The 19,967-nt window shown below is 41.1% G+C and overlaps 1 protein-coding gene across 1 annotated transcript in view; it reads left to right on the plus strand.

The window, feature by feature from the left end:
- The window catches only part of blm (BLM RecQ like helicase), a 38,028-nt gene that overhangs the window by 9,936 nt on the left and 8,125 nt on the right, over positions 1–19,967 (plus strand). The window contains 10 exon segments of the mRNA XM_055661365.1: positions 1,211–1,971; positions 3,939–4,130; positions 4,999–5,117; positions 5,929–6,042; positions 7,254–7,352; positions 9,170–9,318; positions 12,374–12,480; positions 15,557–15,717; positions 17,245–17,440; positions 18,930–19,120. Coding sequence (XP_055517340.1) covers positions 1,211–1,971; positions 3,939–4,130; positions 4,999–5,117; positions 5,929–6,042; positions 7,254–7,352; positions 9,170–9,318; positions 12,374–12,480; positions 15,557–15,717; positions 17,245–17,440; positions 18,930–19,120 — 2,089 coding nt within the window.

Genomic DNA, 19,967 nt, shown 5'->3' on the forward strand with positions numbered 1-19,967 from the left:
CTCCTACCTTGCCGGAGATGAGCTTGTTTTCCGGATCGTATCTCCGGCCGCTCTGCGGCCTAACATCATGGAGCTGGCGGCCTTGCTCGAGACTGACTTTGAACCCCACCGCAGGGGTGTGGACTTGCCATCAGAGCCTGCGATTCCTTGCCTGGGATCAACGCTCCAACTGCGGCCTGCGGATTTCAACATCGAGGAGCTCGCAGTCTCGGCAGGAGGCTCCAAGTCGCAGAAGGTTCGACTAGCCCCGACCCAGGGTCCGATCGCCCCGCTCGGGGAGCTGAGATCCCCCCCGATGCGGAGGGCCCGACCGCCAGCTACAGTAGCCAAGATCGGCCCGTCAACAGAAGGCTCCAGGCCCCCCTCAGCGGGAGGACAAAGGAGGAAAGAGCCTGAACTTTTTTTTGCCTTCCATCACAGTGAGGAATGTGGAGGAGTCACTGTGGTGGATGCTTATGTTAAAATGTGTTTTGTGTGTCTTGTTGCTTTTTATTGGTGTGACTGTATGGCAAATCAAATTCCTCGTATGTTGCAAAACATACTTGGCTAATAAAGTATGATTATGATAATAGGAAAGGGATTTTCGTAATGGGCTGGAGGGAAGTGTTCGGTGAAGTTCCGGGCGATCATTATGGATCGCTGGTTTTCTTAATATCCACTGGGTGTTCAGGGAACTTATTTCTAAATTTCAGAATATACAAAACTCGGAGGACAATAATAGACTTCAAGAATATGTAAATTGGCTGGCAGAATGAGTGAGTAGGTGTCAGATGAAATATAATAAGGAGAAATGTAAACGATTACATTTTGGTAGAAAGAATGAGAAGAGGTAACATAAACCTGAGGGCTAAATGGGTAGAAGACAGAATAATTTTGGGAACGAACAAAAGCATAGGATCCTGGGCTTGGGAAATAGAAGCATTAAATCGCTGAGAATTAAGCAACTTCTGCAGAAACGTAGCTCTTTAGTGGGTACAGTAGCCAAACGGTAGAGTCACTGCCTTACAGCACTGGAGACCCGGGTTTGATTCTGACTCTGGATTCTGTCTGTACGGAGTTTGTCTGACTAACTGATTTTCACACCCTTCAACCCCCTGTCTACTTTATTCCCCCCCCCCACCCACCCAACTGAGGGCATAATTTCTGTATCGTTTGTAGGAAATTTCTATTTTCTATTAGTGCTAACAAGGAATTGTTCTTTTCCTTCTAGAAAGAAGCTTTTGGCTGATAAGAATGAAACGCAGAAAATACTAAATGAAGATACGGCAAAAGCTGCCTTCAGACCAGGGCAGACTTTAACGAATAATTATTCTACCAATACTGTTGGTTCCCCTGTTAGTGTAAATCCTGACCGGTGGCAAAGAACATCTAAAACCTTTATGTTTAGGAAATCTTGCCAGAATACACCAACTTTGCCTGATGATAATTTTCTTTATGAGGCAGATTTCAATGCAATTGATGAAACTTCTACACCCACTGGCAGGACAGGTGTCCTTTCTGCACCTGCCACTAGCTGCATGCAGAACAAGCCCTATCTACAAAGAAGCAAGCTTGTTCCTTCAGTATCGAGTTCCAATCAGGACGCTTATTCTCCATGTGGTCAAATCGCAAACGGATCACAAAATGAAGGTGGGGCAAGCAAGGCAGACAGACAGCCAGCAGTGTCTGCTGAAAGAACGTGTTCTACTCGTAATCAGAGGCTACAGGGCAAGGACGCGTCGGCAATGGAGGATGATTTTGATATTGATAACTTTGAATTATACGATTTAGATGAAGAGATGGAGTGTTTTTCAAATTCGACAAGTGTTCCTGCGTCCAATGATTCATTGTGTGCAAGTACTCTCCCCATCAGGGAGGGAGGGTCCAAGAAGTCCTGGGAGACAAGAACTTTAGTACAAGATGGCAGCACATACTTGGCTAATCCCTCTACAACTACCAGTGTGAAACCTCAAACCAAGCTCAGTTCCACAGGTAATCAGTGAGCTTTACAATAATGTGGATAAAATAATCCGTACCATAGCCAGCTAAATGTTTTGTAGATAAGTGTGGGGCCTGTATATTCCCAATGGTCTTATATTTTCTTCTGTCTGGGTTTATTCATGCTGAGCTGAGACCTGTTGGTGCCAGCAGATGTCTATTATCTTGTCCAGATCCAGAGGTTTGCGACATGCCCATGTTTTAACTCTCCTTTAGAGTGATGGTGTTGGTGGCAGTCTGTTTCCTGTCATTGGTCAGCCTGCATAAAAATTACATCAACAATGTGTAACAGTGTTTGATTGGGGCTTTCATTCACACTGTAGTGCACCATTAAGCCAACCAGATGCCAGTATGATTTATAACTGGGATACTTCCTGAGTTCTCGTGTTTCGTGTTTTGGTGTTTGCAGAACTTATTTGCTCAACTGTGGCTGCTGAAGTTTGCCTCGGAGCTGTGAACGAGAGGCAAGAAGAAAGTGCTGGCAGTTACAGTGATGTCCAGTGACTCATGTTCGTCCTGTAGGCAGGACTGGGGCATGAATGTGCAGTAACGTAGGTTCAATTTTCAACTGAAGTTTGCAGACTTATGACCCTGTCCCACTGTACGAGTTCATTCAAGAGCTCTCAATAGTTTAAAAAAAATTCAAACTCGTGGTAAGCACGTAGAATAAACGTAGCGGGTACGTTGGAGCTCGGGGACATCTCTTAGCCGCTCGTTACGCTAACGGCAGGTACTCGGGAAACGCGGTAAGCTCGGGAAGACTCGTGAAGATTTTTCAACATGTTGAAAAATGTCCATGAGAGCCCCGAGTACCGATGAGCAGCCATTACCGTAATTCTCCGAGTTCGAATCAGGGCAAACTCGGGAGAACTCTGAATGAACTCGTACAGTGGGACAGGGCTTGTAAGCTTAATGTTACTTTGTCCGGTATTGTATAAGCTTCTAATAATTCATAATTAAAAAAATGTATTTTCTCCATGCAGAGTGTGGTATTGTGAGAGAAGGTTCCAAAGATTTTGCCGTGTTTACCTAATGCCATATACCTCATGTATGAAACCGCTCGTTCAGTATCTGACATTCGTGCAGTACAGTTCAACTAGATCTCTGTGCCCATCCTGTCAAATCATTGTACCTCTACACAGGAAGAGACCATTTAGCCGGTTGTGCCTGGCCTCTTTCAAAGAGCTCTCTAATTTCATGTCAAACTCCAGCTTTTTATCTCTATAGCCCTGCCTATGAATCAATTTCAAATATGTTTCAAATTACCGTTTGAATGTTTCTCGGAATCAGATTTTTCCATCTTTGCAGATAGTGAGTTCTCGATCTTTGCAGCAGCTTGTTGAAGACATTTTTATTCATTTATTTGTTTATTGGACCTTTATGAACAATTTCTTATTTGTTTCTTTAGAATTTTGAGCATTGCTGTTGTGTCTCCATCTTAGAGTGATCCACACAGCATGGAAACAGGCCCTTCGGCCCAACTTGATTTTCTTTGCTGCTTTCTTCAAATATGTCCGTAGTAAGTAACCACTGCATATGTCCCAGGGCTTTGACATCCTTTCCAAAGCAAGGTGCACCAAATGGTGTACCTCTTTGTGTTTTAAAATGTGACGACATGGTACCTTAATTGTTTCAACCCGTTGTTCTCCAACCTTTAATGATTTATATTCACTCAATGTCTCTTTATTCATTCATTCCATTTAAAATGGTCCAAATTAGATTAATTTATCTCTAGATTCCATGTCCTAATATGCAGTTTTACATTCACCTTTGTTAAATTGCATTTGCTGATGTATCTGCTGATTTTGGCAATGTTGGCCTCCTGCAGTCTGTTACTACCCTGCTCATTATTACTATGTTGGTTGCTCCACAGATTCAAGTTCAGGAACACTGGCGGCATGATTATAACGTTTCTTTTTTGCAATGAATAGCATGACAGTGCATTTACTTTCTTCCATTAGGGTCTTCAAGTGAGCAAGGTCTCTCTAAAGACCCAGCTCTTGAACGTTTCCGAGGCTATCAATTTCCACACTCCAAAGAGATGATGCGAATTTTTCACAAGAAATTTGGGTTGCATCAGTTCCGAACCAACCAGCTGGAAGCAATTAATGCAGCGCTGTTGAACGAAGACTGCTTTGTTCTGATGCCCACTGGTATGTCGCTGAGGTAGCTCGAGCAAGTGCCTCCAGTCACTCACTTCATGGAAGTTTGAGTACCTTATCTTTGTAACCTATATAAATATATGATTATTCCATTTTGTTCATAATTACAGATTTCAAAAGTCACGTTAGCTGTGAAAAGACACAAAATGCTGGAGCAATTCAGTGGGTCTCAAGCAGGTTCCTTGGAGAATATGGATGGGTAAGGTTTTGGGTTGGGACCTTCAGATGAAGAAGGGTCCCAACCCAAAATGTTACCTATCCATGTTCTCCAGGGATGCTGCCTGACCCTCTTGAGTTACTCCAGCATTTAGTCTTTTTGTAAATCAGTATCTGCTGTTCATTATTTCTAAATGCTAGCTATTTTTACTTTTGAGCCTCTCTTCTTCAAAGCACTTGGGCTTCACAAGCTGAGCCAGCATTTAATTACCCATCCCAATTGCCCTTGAGAAGGTAATGATGAGCTACTTTCTTGAACCCTTGCAGCAAATGGTGTGTGGAGAGGAGGTTTGTGTCATGGTGAAGCAATAAATAAACACTGCTTTGGGTATGAACTCTCACCTGCTCTCTTGAAGTTCAGTTGCTTTTATGTAGCCAAGTTTTATGTAGTCCAATTGTACTCTGCAACAACCCATGACCAACAAATGAAGACATTAGACAAGTAAGGTCTATTCTTAGTGGTAACTGCTGAGGAATAAAAACTACCAATGTCCCTGAGAGCAGTTCCTAAACTTTAATTGGTTTCATGATGGAAATGGTGGACAGAAGCTTTTCTGCAGAAGAAATTCTAATGATACCCAGTTGTCGGTTCTCCATTTTCTTTTCCACCTTGATAGAAATGTATGCTGTATTTATATTTCAGGTGGAGGAAAGAGTTTGTGTTACCAGCTGCCATCCTGTCTCACACCAGGAGTCACTGTAGTGATTTCCCCACTCAAGTCACTGATCATGGACCAGGTGCAGAAACTGACCCTGTTTGATGTGAGTTTATTAAATGACTTTCCATTTTTTAGATAATGCAGTGATGACAGAATGACTGAGAATTTTTCAAAGCTAATCTTTTATTGGGGTGGTTCTTGGATAGAGCAGAGCATATGATAGATAAATTATGGCATGTTTTGATAAAGAGTAACCATTTTCATTGGCAGATGGATCACTGAATGGTGAGTGATAAAATAATGAGAGGATTTTTCACGTCATTGCCTGGTGGCAGTGGAAGCAGATTCACCAGGAATTTTCAAATGGGAATTGTATAAATACCTGCAGGAAAAAAATATTGCAGGTGAATTGGGAAAAGGGAAGGAGATTAGGAGTTAATGGAGGGTTTTTAAAGGTCATTATTTGCTCGACAGGCCAATTGACAGTGTCATAAGAGTCGATTATTTATAATGCAGGGAGCAGGTAGTGACTTAGTTAGATTAAGGCACTTTTGAGGCATGTTGCAAGAATTCAGTGACATCAGCCGATGTAGAGAGACCAGGGATTACAATATTCAAAGTGTTTTGCATGGATGAACGAGAAAGGGCCCCTTGCCTTTAACATGTGGGCACAGTTGACAATGGGTTGTCAGGCACTGGTTTGAATCCTGTGCTCCCCAGATTCCTGGTCAAAACATGTTGAACCAATTCAGAGGGGCAGATATATGTCACTAACCATTCTTGAAATGAACTTACCAGCTGGAACTCTTAAGGGCAGGAATAGATGAAGTGAGATAAGGGCATGCTATTGTGAAACATGTTGAGTGAGGAGAGGGAAGCTGACCTTAATTGTGCTCTTAATTTTTCTTTTGCAGATCCCAGCAACACAACTGACTGGGAATAAGACTGATTCAGAAGCTGCTGCTACTTACATGCAACTGTCCAAAAAGGATCCCACAGTGAAGCTGCTCTACTGCACTCCTGAGAAGGTGGTAGTTTAGGGCAAAAGTCGGAAAATTAAATCTGTATGTAACAAGGATAATACAGTATTCTTGGGGTAGCTTACCAAGTTAGCAGTAACAGTGTAGTGGATTAAGTCATTGAGTATATGCTTTTCTAGATCCGTATTTTGCGGACCTAGAGAGAGAACTAACTGATTGTGTTAAGCTTCTTATTGTGCAAAAGGAGTCATTGATGATCTGGTAGCTGAGGGTTTTTCGGGGGCAGAATGAATATGATATAATGTAACTTGTATAAAGAGTGAAAGAGAATTGGTTCTGACACCAGAATTTAAATCAAGGAAACTACAAAGTGTTTGTTAGCTGTGCTATGTTGAGAAACTGCATTTAAAAGATGAACGATCGAGCAATGGCCGACATTTTAAGAATTTATACATAGTTTACAACAAATGTATATCCCCTTGAGACACAAAAACTCGTCACTGATTTTCCTAAGCTATTTATTTTAATTTATTCTTGTACTGGTGTTCCACGAGTCAACCCTCTACCTTGCTGTGTTTGAACTGTAGATACTTAAAAATCTGAGTATTCATTTACACAATATTCCCAAAGAGTTTGCAGAGTCTGAGTACAATGCCCTTGTACTTTTGCACATGCTTTTTCTGTGGTCTCATCCACAAGGAATAAAGATGTGAGGGGTCTTTGGGTGACCTAATTGCGTGGGGGGTGTGGAGTAGAGGAGAGTAGTTAGCAGTCATTTGACTGGATCGCTGCTTGGTAATATCAAAGTGCCACAGCAATGGTTGTAGAAGGCATCACATGACCTCCATCATGCAGCTACTATGTCCCAAAAAAATTTTTTATAAAAGCTTCCGGAGCCTGCAACACTTTTGGCTTGTATTCACTGGAATTTGGAAGGATGAGAGCAGATCTCATAGAAACATATAAAATTCTTAAAGGATTGGACAGGCTAGATGTTGGAATATGTTCCCAATGTTCGGGGAGTCCAGAACCAGGGGTCACAGTTTAAGAATAAGGGGTAGGCCATTTAGGACTGAGATGGGAAAAAAAAAAACGTTTTCACCCAGAAAGTTGTGAATCTGTGGAATTCTCTGCCACAGAAGGCAGTGGGAGGCTGATTTTAGATGATTAGCCATGAACATATTGAATGGAGGTGTTGGCTCGAAGGGTTACTTCTGCACCTATTTTTCTATTAACCTTTATTTTTGTCTTTCATGCAGGTTAGTGCTAGCAACCGATTAGTCTCAGCGCTGGTAAATTTGTATGAGAGGAAGCTTTTGGCTCGTTTTGTTATCGATGAGGCTCACTGCGTCAGCCAGGTATCTGCACTATTTATGTGTTTCTCTTTCTAGATTTGGCTCAGTAGATCAGACTACAGACTATCCACGATACTTGTGTACAGAGACGAATACTCCTGGATATAATTTTTTATTAAGTATCCTAATGTCAGATGCAACTAGCAGGTACCAAACCAAGATTGTGTAGCCTTCCTCATCGTGTAGATGGATAGAATCTCTTGGAGAAAGAGTACTGGGAGACACCCAAAGATAACTGGGGAAATCCAGATTGGTTTTCTGAGCATTGTGGTTACTTTATCATCATTCGTATAATTTGTTGGATCTTATTTGTTCACACTTCGTTGGCTGTGAAGCGCTTTGGAACGACACAAGGCCTTAAAAGGAACTGCATGTGAGGATTGGACATGGACTTGACCTGGAGGGTGGGATGAGGAGTGGAGGATTCTGTCCGACTTAGCCTGAAGCAAGTGCTTTGCCCTTCGTACGGAAAATGCTCATTGATCTGATGTGTGACAGTCCTCAGCTAATAGCACTCTCTTGGTTTCAGGGAGCTGACTGGTACAGTGGTGAGAGGGGCAGTGGTGGTGGTGTGCTGCCTTACTCAGAGCAAGGAGATGATTGCTCTTTTCCAGCTGGTGTAAGGGCGGCTGTCACTAAGCGAAGAGGAGCGGGCACTCAAGCATTTTGCTGTTTTCCAAGCTCCCCATTCAAGGGGTGATGGAAGTGATTGTTATACCCCAGCTGTGAGCTGCTAGCAGGGGATGAAGCATGCAGTGTGCTGCCTCACCCCTAGTGGAAAGCTGCTTGTTGTTTCTGAAAAACCCGCTCCAATTCTGCAGTTAGCAGATGAATTTATTTTGAGTGGGAGGATGCACTCAGCTGACAAACACCTTAGGGAATAGCAGAGAGCAATATATTTTTCAATATTATACCTGCTGCTCAAAGCCATGATTCATCTTGTAAATTAGCACCAAATGAGTGTAGGCTGCAGTTTACGATGCAAATCACAGCTCCCAGTGGCTTGTACAAACAAAAGATCCTCTCCTCTGTGATGTTTTTATTGAGATCTCAGTAGTGGCAGCAGTTTGAAGAGGATCCTGTCTTGCAAGATGTCAGTCTCAGCTGACTGTTCATATGGTAAAATTTGATGGAGAGTGAGCAGAAATATGAAATTTGTTGTAGATGCCCTGATGCCTGAAGAAAAGATGAGCGTTGTAGGAAAGAACTGCAGATGTTGGTTTAAATCGAAGATAGTCAAAATGTTGGAGTCACAGTGGGACAGGCAGCATCTCTGGAGAGAAGGAATGGGTGACTTTTAAGATCGTGACCTTTCTTCAGTCTGAAGACAGTCTCGACACGAAATGTCACCCATCTTTCTAGAGATGCTGCCTGTCCTGTTGTGTTACTCCAGCATTTTGTGTCTATCTTCTAGAGAAGATGAGTGATTGTCTTCCTGGAAAGATCAGTTCGGCATCACATCAGTTGAATGCACAGAATTGTGGCATTTCCTGCAAGTTAACAACAGGACCTTCCCCGCCCATGCACACCCCCTTCTTTTGCATTTCTCAAGATCCTGTTTTCAATATTTTTTATTAATCTTATTGTAGTAGAATCTTATTTTGTCAATTTTCTCTCTTTGCCTGTTGCTCATGAAAGGTTTTATTCGGGGAGCGGGTTTATTATGGCTGAAATACCACTGCTGTTTGCCAATAGTGCCCTTATTTCTCATGGCTCGGGGACAATAATTGTTCAATGGGCAAATTGTTTTTCTCCCAGCTTCTTGTATCTATCCCCCAATTTTTTGATCACACGTTAACCCTTTCTGTTTCTGCTTTCAGTGGGGCCACGATTTCCGTCCAGATTACAAAAGGTTGAATGAACTCCGGCAGAAGTTTCCTTCCACCCCAATGATGGCCTTGACAGCTACAGCTACCCCACGTGTACAGAAGGACATCCTCAACCAGCTCAAGATGCTGAGGCCTCAAGTGTATGTAGCCTCCTTTTTTTAAAGTGGTATGAGGTTAATGAGCATTTATGTATAGATTCATAATATTTATTACACACTATTACCTATTCAATTGAAAACATATCTTCTGCTTTTTTTTGGTGTCAAATTATTTCCTTGCATTTCTTCAGAATTGAGTAAGGGTTTCTTTATCTAAAAGCGAGTGTCAATCCAGTGGCAAACCCCATGCCCATTAGATCTGTGACTCGAGATGCACAAGTTTCACCTGATTGCAGAATAATGCTCCAATCCTTCATAATCCCCTGTCCTCCAACTCCCCATCAGAATTGCCACAGAACTACTATAACCTGTATACATTCCAAAAATTACAGATGGTTTATAGTCTTTCAGTTGGACACAATAGAAAGCGCTCTTCAAAAGCACCAGACTTTGACTCCACTGCCTGGGGTTTGGAGTCTGGAATTTAAAATATTTTCCTCCTAATTTAGCTTTTTCTGTGCGAAGGACCATTCTTTCCTTTAAATACATTCAAATTGTTCTTTTTTAAAAAAGAAAAATGTAAAGTGAACGTGTGAGATGGATGTAATAGTTAAAATCGAGGGGTTTGGATAAGACAGATAGGGGGGTATTAAAATAAAAGGGCACAGGTTTAAATTGAGAGATAGAATGTTTCTTGTAGTTTTGGGGCCAAATTCTCTTTGTGAAGAGTGGTTAGATTCTGGAATGAACTGGAAATGGTTGAGATCTTCACGTTCCTTGGCAATAATATTTTCAACGATCTGTCATGGATCAACCTTATTGATATGGCAGCCTAGAAGGAAAACCAACACCTCTATTTCCTGAGGAGATTGAGGAAATTTGGATGTGTCTTCATTGATTCTCACAACTTTCAACAAATGCACCATAGAAGGCATACTGTTGGATTGCATCACAGCTTGGTTTGGGAACAGCTCTGTCTAAGACCACAATAAATTGTAGAGTTGTAGACGTAGCCTAGTCCTTCACACAGACCAGACTTCCCACCTTTGACTTCATGCACACTTTCCACTGCCCTGGAAAAGCAGCCAACATAATCAAAGACTTGTTCCACCCCAGTCATTCCTCCTTCCCCCTACTCCAGTCCGGCAGAAAATACAGAAGCTTGAAAGAGCGCTCCACAGGCTCGGGAACAGCGTCTTCCCTTGTGTTATGCTTCTGAACAGTCCTTCCGTTTGCTAGGGTACTGTCTAATTTATCTCTCCCCTTTGTGGACATTAAACTTTGTCTATGGAAGTGAAGTGCTACAATGCTGTAAACTATATTCTGCACAATGTATCTTCCCCTTTGCTCTAATGTACATGTGTTTGACGTGATTGTATTTATTTATGGTATATTTGTTTGGATAGCATGCAAAACAAAGCTGTACATCGGTACACATGACAATAACAAATCGGAATCTAGACCTGACGAGGTTTTGGAGACAGATAATCTAATGACATTTAAGAAGCGTCTAGTCAAGTACTTAAATTGTCAGTTTGTGTAGTGCCACGGATCTATTTGTAAATAGGTTCAGTGTAGATGAGTACAGTGGACAGCATGGACATGGGGAGAAATTGAGCTGTTTCTGTGTGTACGAGTTGACTGTATGCCTTTGTTCAGAAAGTAAGAAAAATTTGTATTTCTATTTCTCGTCATCTCAAAACACCTTGCAACCAATATTGTGCATGTAATGTGTAGGAAGGAACAACAGATGTTGATTTAAAAAGAAAATAGACACAAGAAGCTGGAGTAACTCAGTGGGACAGGCAACATCTCTGGAGAGAGGAATGGGTGACGTTTTGGGTCGGGACCCTTCTTCAGAATGGTTTGGGAAAAGGGAAATGAGAGATATAGGCGATGATGTGGAGAGATAAAGAACAAAGTGAAAGATGTGCAAAAAGTAACGATGATAAAGGAAACGGGCCATTGTTAGTTGTTTGTTAGGTGACAACGAGAAGCTAGTCCGACTTGGGCGGGAGAAGGATAGAGAGAGAGAGAAAGAGAGAGAGAGGGAATGCCAGGGCTATCTGAAGTTAGAGAAATCAAACTGCCCAAGCGAAATATGAGATGCTGTTCCTCCAATTTAGCCTGACTGTTGTGAGGTAATAAAATTGTTAACCCAGTCTGCTTGCAGCAAAATCCCGTGATCAGTTCATGTAAGAAAGAAGGTAACGTATCTGTTTAGTGTATCACCTTAAAAGTGATGCTAACGTAACACTTTCAGTATTGTAGATGATCCCCAGATCCTGCTACACATTACATGTAGTGTTCACCACTCATTGTGTAATTCTATGCATTGAGCAGTCATTTGGATATGTTGCATTGTTCAATAGCAGCATATTCACTGTATTGAAGATCATTTTCCTTTCAATAGGGATTGGAGTTTTGACAGGTTTATTTTAATTCTTCCCTTTTGCCTCGAGTGTCATCTTTCAGGCATTCAAAGTAGAAATCTGTGGGGTCGGGTGCTATGCCAGCCTTCAATACACGATTCCTGCTAATATTCCAGGGCAACACTGAGCAAGTGCTGCATGCTGGTGATGCCACCTTAAGATGTTACAATAATAATCCTTCTTTCTCCCTAAGGTAGACTTAAAAAAGCCTGTTGCTCTATTTTGAAGAGGGCAAGATAGTTCTTTCAGTGTCCTGGCCAATAGTAATCCCTCAATTAACATCTCTAACACAATACTTGGGCATCCGTCTGTTTGTGAGAGTTTGCTGTGTGCATATTAGCATTTACATCACAACCAATTACAGTTAAAGATATTGTCTGTAAAAGGAGGACTCCATCATGTCTGTGCCATGCCTGGAAGGAATGTGAAAACCATGAAATAAATCAAATTTTAAAGTTACCCATTTACACCCTTGGGCACTACTGACAAGATGATTTAAACCTCTCGTTTCCATGGTTATGCATTCTGCAGTTCTCACAATGAGGCATTTAAAGTTAGAAAATCACGTTTGCTCGATTTGCAATATGCATTGAGCCTAGAGTCTGACCCAGCCACCACTTCTTTTTTATGACCAAAGACAGAGGCTTTATATTGAATCTCTGCAGGTTCACTATGAGCTTCAATCGGCACAACCTGAAATACGAGGTCCTGCCGAAAAAGCCCAAGAAGGTTGCTGAAGATTGCATAGAATGGATCAAAAAGAACTACCCACGTGAGTATCGTTCGGCTTGTATGCTGCTGTGCCCGCGGCTGTCTGCATGCAGTTCTGATCATTTCTGTACACAGCCCAATGACTTTTGACAGTTTAATCTTCTTTTGTATATTTAGAGCTATGTATTTATATGGGCCCCATGACTCACTGATGTATTTCGGGCTGTGATGCCCCATAAATGTAATAGATCATCACTGAAGTTTATGACTAGTCACATCTTGAGAGAAGGAGAGACAAAAAAGTGATAGCACACATAAAGTAACTCTGATTATGCCAGCTTTTATTCAAGCAATTATCTCCAGAATTTATTTTATTAAAAAATATCTTCAAATTTAGCACCAATCAGTGAACAATTACATAACTGGTCAGTTCTGCTTATGGGGATCTTGTTAATGTAAAATAGCTACTTTATATTGTGATTACACTTCAAATCAATTTAATCTGTGTTCATGCACAGTGACTTGCATTTTGTGTGCTTGGATGACTGTCAATATTACATCTTGAAAATGACATGCACGCATAAAATTGATAAGGATGCTCCTTGGGAGTGCTCCACAAGATCTTCTACCTTCCTATCATTTTCCTGTGATAAATTTCCCCTCATTTCCATCCTCAATGGCCTGACCCTTATACTGCGACTGTGACCCTCTAGTTTCAGGCTCCTCGGATAAAGGAAACATTCTCCTTACATCTACCCTATACCCTGTGACCGTGTGGGTTTCTTCCAGGTGCTTTGCTATCCTCCTACATCACAAAGACTTGCAAGTCTGTAGGTTAATTGGCCTCTGTAAATTTGCAGTGTGTAGGGAGTGGGATTAGAAAGTGGCATAACATAGAGCTAATGTAAACGGGTGATTGCTGGTCTGCATGGACTCAACGGGCCAAAGGGGCTGTTTCTATTCTGTATCACCAAACTAAACTATATCTTCATTCAATAAAGACTAGCATGCCATTTCCCTGCCTCATTGCGTGCTGCGCCACATTAGCTTTCAGTGATTTAGAAACCATGATATCAAGGTGCATTGAAGCATCAACATTTTACTCAAGAGGGTAACTTTACATTTTTCACTTTGTACTCCATCTGCCATGTTGTTGCCCACTCACTCAGCTTGTTTATTTTCCCTTGAAGCTTCATTGCATCCTCATAACAACTTGCATTTTCACTTTGTCTTGTGTCAACAGCAAACTCGGAAATCCTGCAGTTTGGCTGAGGAGAAAATATTTATTAGGTTTGTGAATAGTTAAGGCCCATGCACCAATCCCAATATACCTGACTAATCATAGTCTGCCAACCTAAGAAGATCCTTTTTAATAGTTTATTGGTCTGATAGTCTAATAGTCTGAAGGATCTCGACTCGAAACGTCATCCATTCCTTCTCTCCAGAGATGATGCCTGTCCCGCTGAGTTACTCCAGCATTTTATATCTATCTTCGATTTAAACCAGCATCTGCTGTTCCTTCCTACACATTTTAATAGTTTACTTTGTGTTAACTATCTCTCAATCTTGTTTGTGTATCATCCCTAATTTATGTGCTTGTTCTTCAACCTAATCATTTACTAAATTCCATTGAGGTTTCTTGTTCACCAACCTATGTAGAAAGTTAACGGAGGAAGTCTGAAAATTTAAATACCTCATTTCCACAGGTTTGACTTCAATGGACTTAGTCAAATATGATTTCCCTTTTATAAAATTCACATTGACTCTGCTGAAAGTAATTAATTTTCTAAATGTCTTGTTATCTCATCCTTGGTTACAGATTTTGGCAATTTCCAATTACTGATGTCAGGCTAACATATCGGTAGTTCCCTGTTTTTCTTTTATATTCTGTTTTATCACTGAAATGGAAATCACTGGCAGTGAAGTAAGAATCACATACTACCTCCTTTTAGAGATACTCCCATCAAATTGAAAAAGGGTCTCGACCTGAAACGTCGCCTATTCCTTCTCCCTATAGATGCTGCCTCACCCGCTGAGTTTCTCCAACATTTTTGTCTACCTTTGATTTTTACAGCATCTGCAGTTCTTTCTTAAACAACCCATCAAACATCCTTCTAATTGATATTTAGAAAAAAGTAGATTTTATTAAATTGCACAGAGGGATGTGCATTTGGACAGTAAAAACCTGAAGGAGATATTCACAGCCATACTCTCCAGCATAATCAATTCATTATGACGTAACTTTGTAATCCACTGTGCCAATGCTGTGAAATGAAATTAGTCTTAGACTGCATCCTGATTGCCTGTAAGGAACACCCGTTAAAGTTGTTGCTTATGTATGGGCACATAAACAATGCACAATATCTCGGAACACAATAGGACTTGAATGCCCAATCTCTGTTGTGATGGAAGCAAAATTTCATACCCATTCTGTTCTTCCCCACCCCACATGTTTGAGATTGATGCTTACGGTCAAAGAGAAAGAAATTTAATTTCACAACCTCAATGTCTTGGAGCTCTTTATAACTAATTTAAAAAAATTAGTAACTTACATAAAGAGGAAACACATAGCCAATGTTCCCATCAAGCTCCCACAATCGGTTCCATAAAAATGATCATATTGTATGTTTTGGTGATATTGATTGAACGGTCTTGGTGGGAGAACTCCACCACTTGCTCGTTTGGGGAGCAGATGTTGCTTGGTTTACTGTCCAACCAGCAAGATGGCACCACCAGCCATTCAGCTCACCTTGCTGGAGAATGCTGATGATCATCAATGGTGCACTGTCACGCCCATCCTTGTGTCTCATCCTTCCATGTTTTAACCATTGGTTTACATACATCCTAGAAAGTGCGTGAAAGACTGATTCTTGAATTTCAGTCTTGTAGCATCTTCTCATCTTCAAGCTATTATACAAAGAGAAAATGGACGGACATTTTATCTTTCATCTGGTGGTTTCTCTGAATTGCTCACACCTATGAGAGACATCTAATCAAATCCCAAATGACTGTCAAACCCTGTTGACATCTAATGGGCAGTTCCTGTTTGAACTTGGGTGATTCTTACTGCCCTCAACCACACTTGTACTTGGCACATTTTGGTGCTGCACTAACTTCCCTGTTTCCATCATTAACAGGTGAGTCTGGAATTATTTACTGTCTGTCTCGGCGTGAATGCGACACTGTAGCGGAAAAGTTAAAGAGGAACGGGATAGCTGGTCTAGCATATCATGCTGGCCTGGAGGACTCCATCAGGGAAATGGTTCAAAACAAGTGGATTAACCAAGATGGCTGTCAGGTAAAGGGGCCCTAGAACCAGCCTGTGATGTATAGTTTTATTATGTTTCAGTGGCTTATAAAAATGATCTGCGGTGATGTTTTTCAACCAGGAAAAAGGTAACACGTGAAGGAAATTATTTTTAATTTTTAGTGGTGCATCTTATAGGTGTAATGATCCGTGGCAGATGGAACCACCTAGTCCATCGGTCCCAGTGCTTTTGAAAGATCAGAAGTACTTATTTAGCTCTTGTTTTCCCTTAGTTCTTTAATGTTCATTCTTCACCAATATTTGAAAGTTCTGGTTGAATCTTCTTCCGTTGCCTCTAAATGCAACATATTCCAAATTATAATGGTTAATTCTTTTAAATTTGATTCTCCTTGTCTCTTTGATTCTTTGACCAGTCACTTTTAATTCCTATCCTTCGGTTCCTGACCCTTCTGTCACTTGGAAACTGTTTCAACTCATTAACCCTTACCTTCAACAAGGCCTCCCTGTCTACCCTACCAAACCAACTCCTAATTTTGAGGAGATTTATATTTCTTCCCTAAAAATAACAGTGCCAGACAGTTGCCTGTCTCAAACAAGAGAGTGTCCATCAAACTCAATGGCATTATCATTGCTGAGTTTCCCACCATTAATATCCCTGGGTCACAGATACATACTGTGACCACAAAAGTTGGTCAGAGGCTGGGTATCCTGTAGTAAGAGTAATGTCTCCTGATAGCCAAAGCCTTTTCACCATCTACAAGGCAAAAGTCAACAGTGTGATGGAGTACTCTCTCCCTGGCAATATGAGTGCACTTTCAAGAGGCTCATCATCATTTAGATTAAAACAATTCAATTGATTGGCATCCCATTCATACTTGCTCCTCCACTGGTACGTAGGATGTGCCATCTACAAAATGCACACTCATTTTACTCTTGAAGCACCTCCCAAACTTGCATCCCCTACCACCAAGAAGGGAAAGGGTAGCAAGTACATGTAAACTGGCTCCATCCACATGCACACATCCTGACTTAAAAATATATTAGAAACGCCAAAGACCGCATATTAATTATCACTGGATCCAAACATGAAATTCCCTCCCCAAAAAGGCACACAATCGTTCAATGGATTGTAGTGGTTCAGTGAGAGAGCTCACCACCTCTATTACCTCAAAGTCAATTAGGATTGAGCATTAAATGCTATCCTTGACGGTAAGACCAGATACTGAAAAAAAATGAGAATAAACCTTGGCTTCTTCACTCAGACAACTTAACTGCCTATATAATTAAAATCCTATAAGCCTGTGATTCTAGGAAATTCTATATTAAAGTGATTCTTTTTAAAAAGCAATCAATACTGTGCAGCAGAAATTTTGAAAAGGGCATATAAGTGCGCTGTGACATTAGGTGAAGTTGTTCGATATATTCTCTGGAAGTAAAATGCCATGAAAATCCTAATCGTAAATAGGGAGTGACTGTATGGTTCACAGGGGGTGTTGCTAGGATTAAGGTCTGTCAAGATGATTAGCTGTCTCATCTGTGAATCGTGTGTTCCATTAGGTGATTTGTGCCACAATTGCATTTGGTATGGGGATTGATAAGCCAGATGTTCGCTATGTGATCCATGCCACACTACCCAAGTCCATGGAAGGGTTTTACCAAGAGTCGGGTCGTGCAGGAAGAGATGGGGAAACTTCGCATTGCATTCTTTTCTACAGCTACAGTGACGTCACCAGGATCCGGCGCATTATCCAGAGTGAGTAAGGAACTTCCATCGAAAGCTTATCAGAGCAAGGCACTAAACTCAGTTGAGGCATCTGGCCAACATCTTTAGGTACACAAAAATGTTGGAGAAACTCAGCGGGTGCAGCAGCATCTAGGAGCGAAGGAAATAGGCAATGTTTTCGGGCCGAAACCCTTCGTTGGAAGAAGGCTTTCGGCCCGAAACGTTGCCTATTTCCTTCGCTCCTAGATGCTACTGCACCCACTGAGTTTCTCCAGCATTTTTTTGTACCTTCGATTTTCCAGCATCTGCAGTTCCTTCTTAAACACTCAGTCAACATCTTTGGTCTGTGGTTTTCTCATGGGAGTAGGGAGATGCTGTGGTGGGAAGATGGGTTTTTTTCAGAATTCCCATTAACCATTCTTGATGTCTTGATGCTCTTGTGACTAAACCCCATCCAAGACACAGAAAGAGACACAGCCGACCAGGCAACATCTCTGGTGAACATGAATAGGTGACGTTTCTGATTGGGACCCGTCAGACTGAAGAAGGATCCTGACCCGAAATGTCACCGATTCATGTTCTCCAGAGATGCTGCCTGACCTGCTGAGTTTCTTCAGCACTTTGTGTCTTTTATTGTAAACCAGCATCTGCAGTTCTTGATGTTCCCATCTAAGACAACAGAATAGAATTTGTTATTACCTCGGTCATGAGTCGGAATGTTCCAGATGCGCATTTGTGAGGAGAGTGTCATCTGAGGATCTTGGTTTAAGGCTTTTGGAATTTCATAAGATCAGGGAAGGCATGATATAAATGTGAGTTATTTGTCTTCATTATACAATGCATGCATACATACAAGCATGGATTGGTTGTGGCAGCTTCCTGGGCAGAATAATCCAGTGTCCATTGTAGCCCTAGTATGATCATTGTACTTTGAAACACGAGCATGAAAAGAACAGCCCAGGATATTCTGAGGAAATAACAGCAACATTTATACTTGGCTCTTGATGAGCACAGTAACTTGTGGCAACGGAGAATTGTTACAGAATGAGTTGTGGCCTACCAAAATGGAAGATCGGTCTTAACTAGCTTCAGTTTCAATAAAACTAGTTGTTTTCATTGTGAAAATAGATTGAACACTACAGGAAGTTAGGATTGGTGCTTAAGATTTATGATTTCCAATGTCATCCCATGATGGTCACCCAGAAAAGGAGTAATTGAAACTGTTAACTTTCATTCCTGTAGGTCCCTGGTTGGTTGTGACTTTTAAAATCAAATTATATCATTTCTTAGTTTATTTCCTCACCTCCTTGATTAAAGGGAAGCCTTGTTACTCTGTTATCATAGGAAACCTCATGATCTCTGCCATCTGCTCATTTTATCAGCGAATCCTTGCAGAAATCTTGGGTATAAAGTTGTGCAAACTTGAATTGTATGGGGGGAATTATAAACAGAACATCCCTCAAGAAAATGCATTCTGGACCATGTGTCACCTGAACTAATAATGATGTGTTCTCTGCAGTGAATAAGGAGGGGAACCAGTTCACCAAGCAGACTCACTTTAACAACTTGTACAATATGGTCCATTACTGTGAGAATGTGGTGGAGTGCCGCAGGATACAGCTGCTTGCCTACTTTGGGGAAAAGGGCTTCAACACCCAGTACTGCAAAGAACACCCAGAAGTAACTTGTGACAACTGTGTCCGGAAGAAAGTATGTTACACTAAATTATTGGCTATTTTTACTGGTACTAAAATGATAATACTGCAATACTAACCTCTTGTACTAATACTGAAATAATAATTACTGTTACTAGGCCTGAAATACTATTATTTAATGATAATTGGTGTTGAAATACAAATAAAGTGTTTTGATATGATGGATAAGGAGAAACTGTTGTTGCAATGGCAAGAGGGTCAGTAACCAGCGAGCGTAGACTTAAGATCACTAGCAAAGGAACCTGAGGGGATATGGAAAAAAATGTTTTATGGAGCTTCTTGTTGTTATCTGGATTGTGTTGCCTGAAAGAGAACGGAGAAGAGATTTTTCAGGAACCTTCAAATTGGAATTGAATGAATTGTTAGAAAACACAAATGATCAGGTCTATGGGAAAGGAATGGTGGAGTAATTGTTGACTACTTAAGAAGGGCACAGCAGGAAAAAGGCTTGCTTCTGTACATATGATTGAATGTGTTAATTCCTCCATCATAAAACTAACCTAAAGTCAGTTTTATGATGAAGGGTGGGTGTTTAATTGGTGTGTGTTATGCACAGCAAGCATGATCTGCATCTGTTGCAATCAAACCATATCATATGCACGTAAAACCTACCATTTTAAGAAAGTCTATACACTGGAAATGTTTATTTCATCTAGTCAATGATTGCTCTGCAGAATCAGAGTATTACCTATTGACTCATTAAAGGCAGCAATGCACCATTCAGTATAGACTGTGTTCTCGCCTATATTCATATTGACGGTCACTATTAATTGACAACCACATGTCAATGGTTCAACATGCTGCGTCACAGCATCAGGAGTTGGAATTCTGTGATCAGGCAA

This window comes from Leucoraja erinacea, chromosome 33, assembly GCF_028641065.1.
Source record: "Leucoraja erinacea ecotype New England chromosome 33, Leri_hhj_1, whole genome shotgun sequence".
NCBI lineage: Eukaryota > Metazoa > Chordata > Chondrichthyes > Rajiformes > Rajidae > Leucoraja > Leucoraja erinaceus.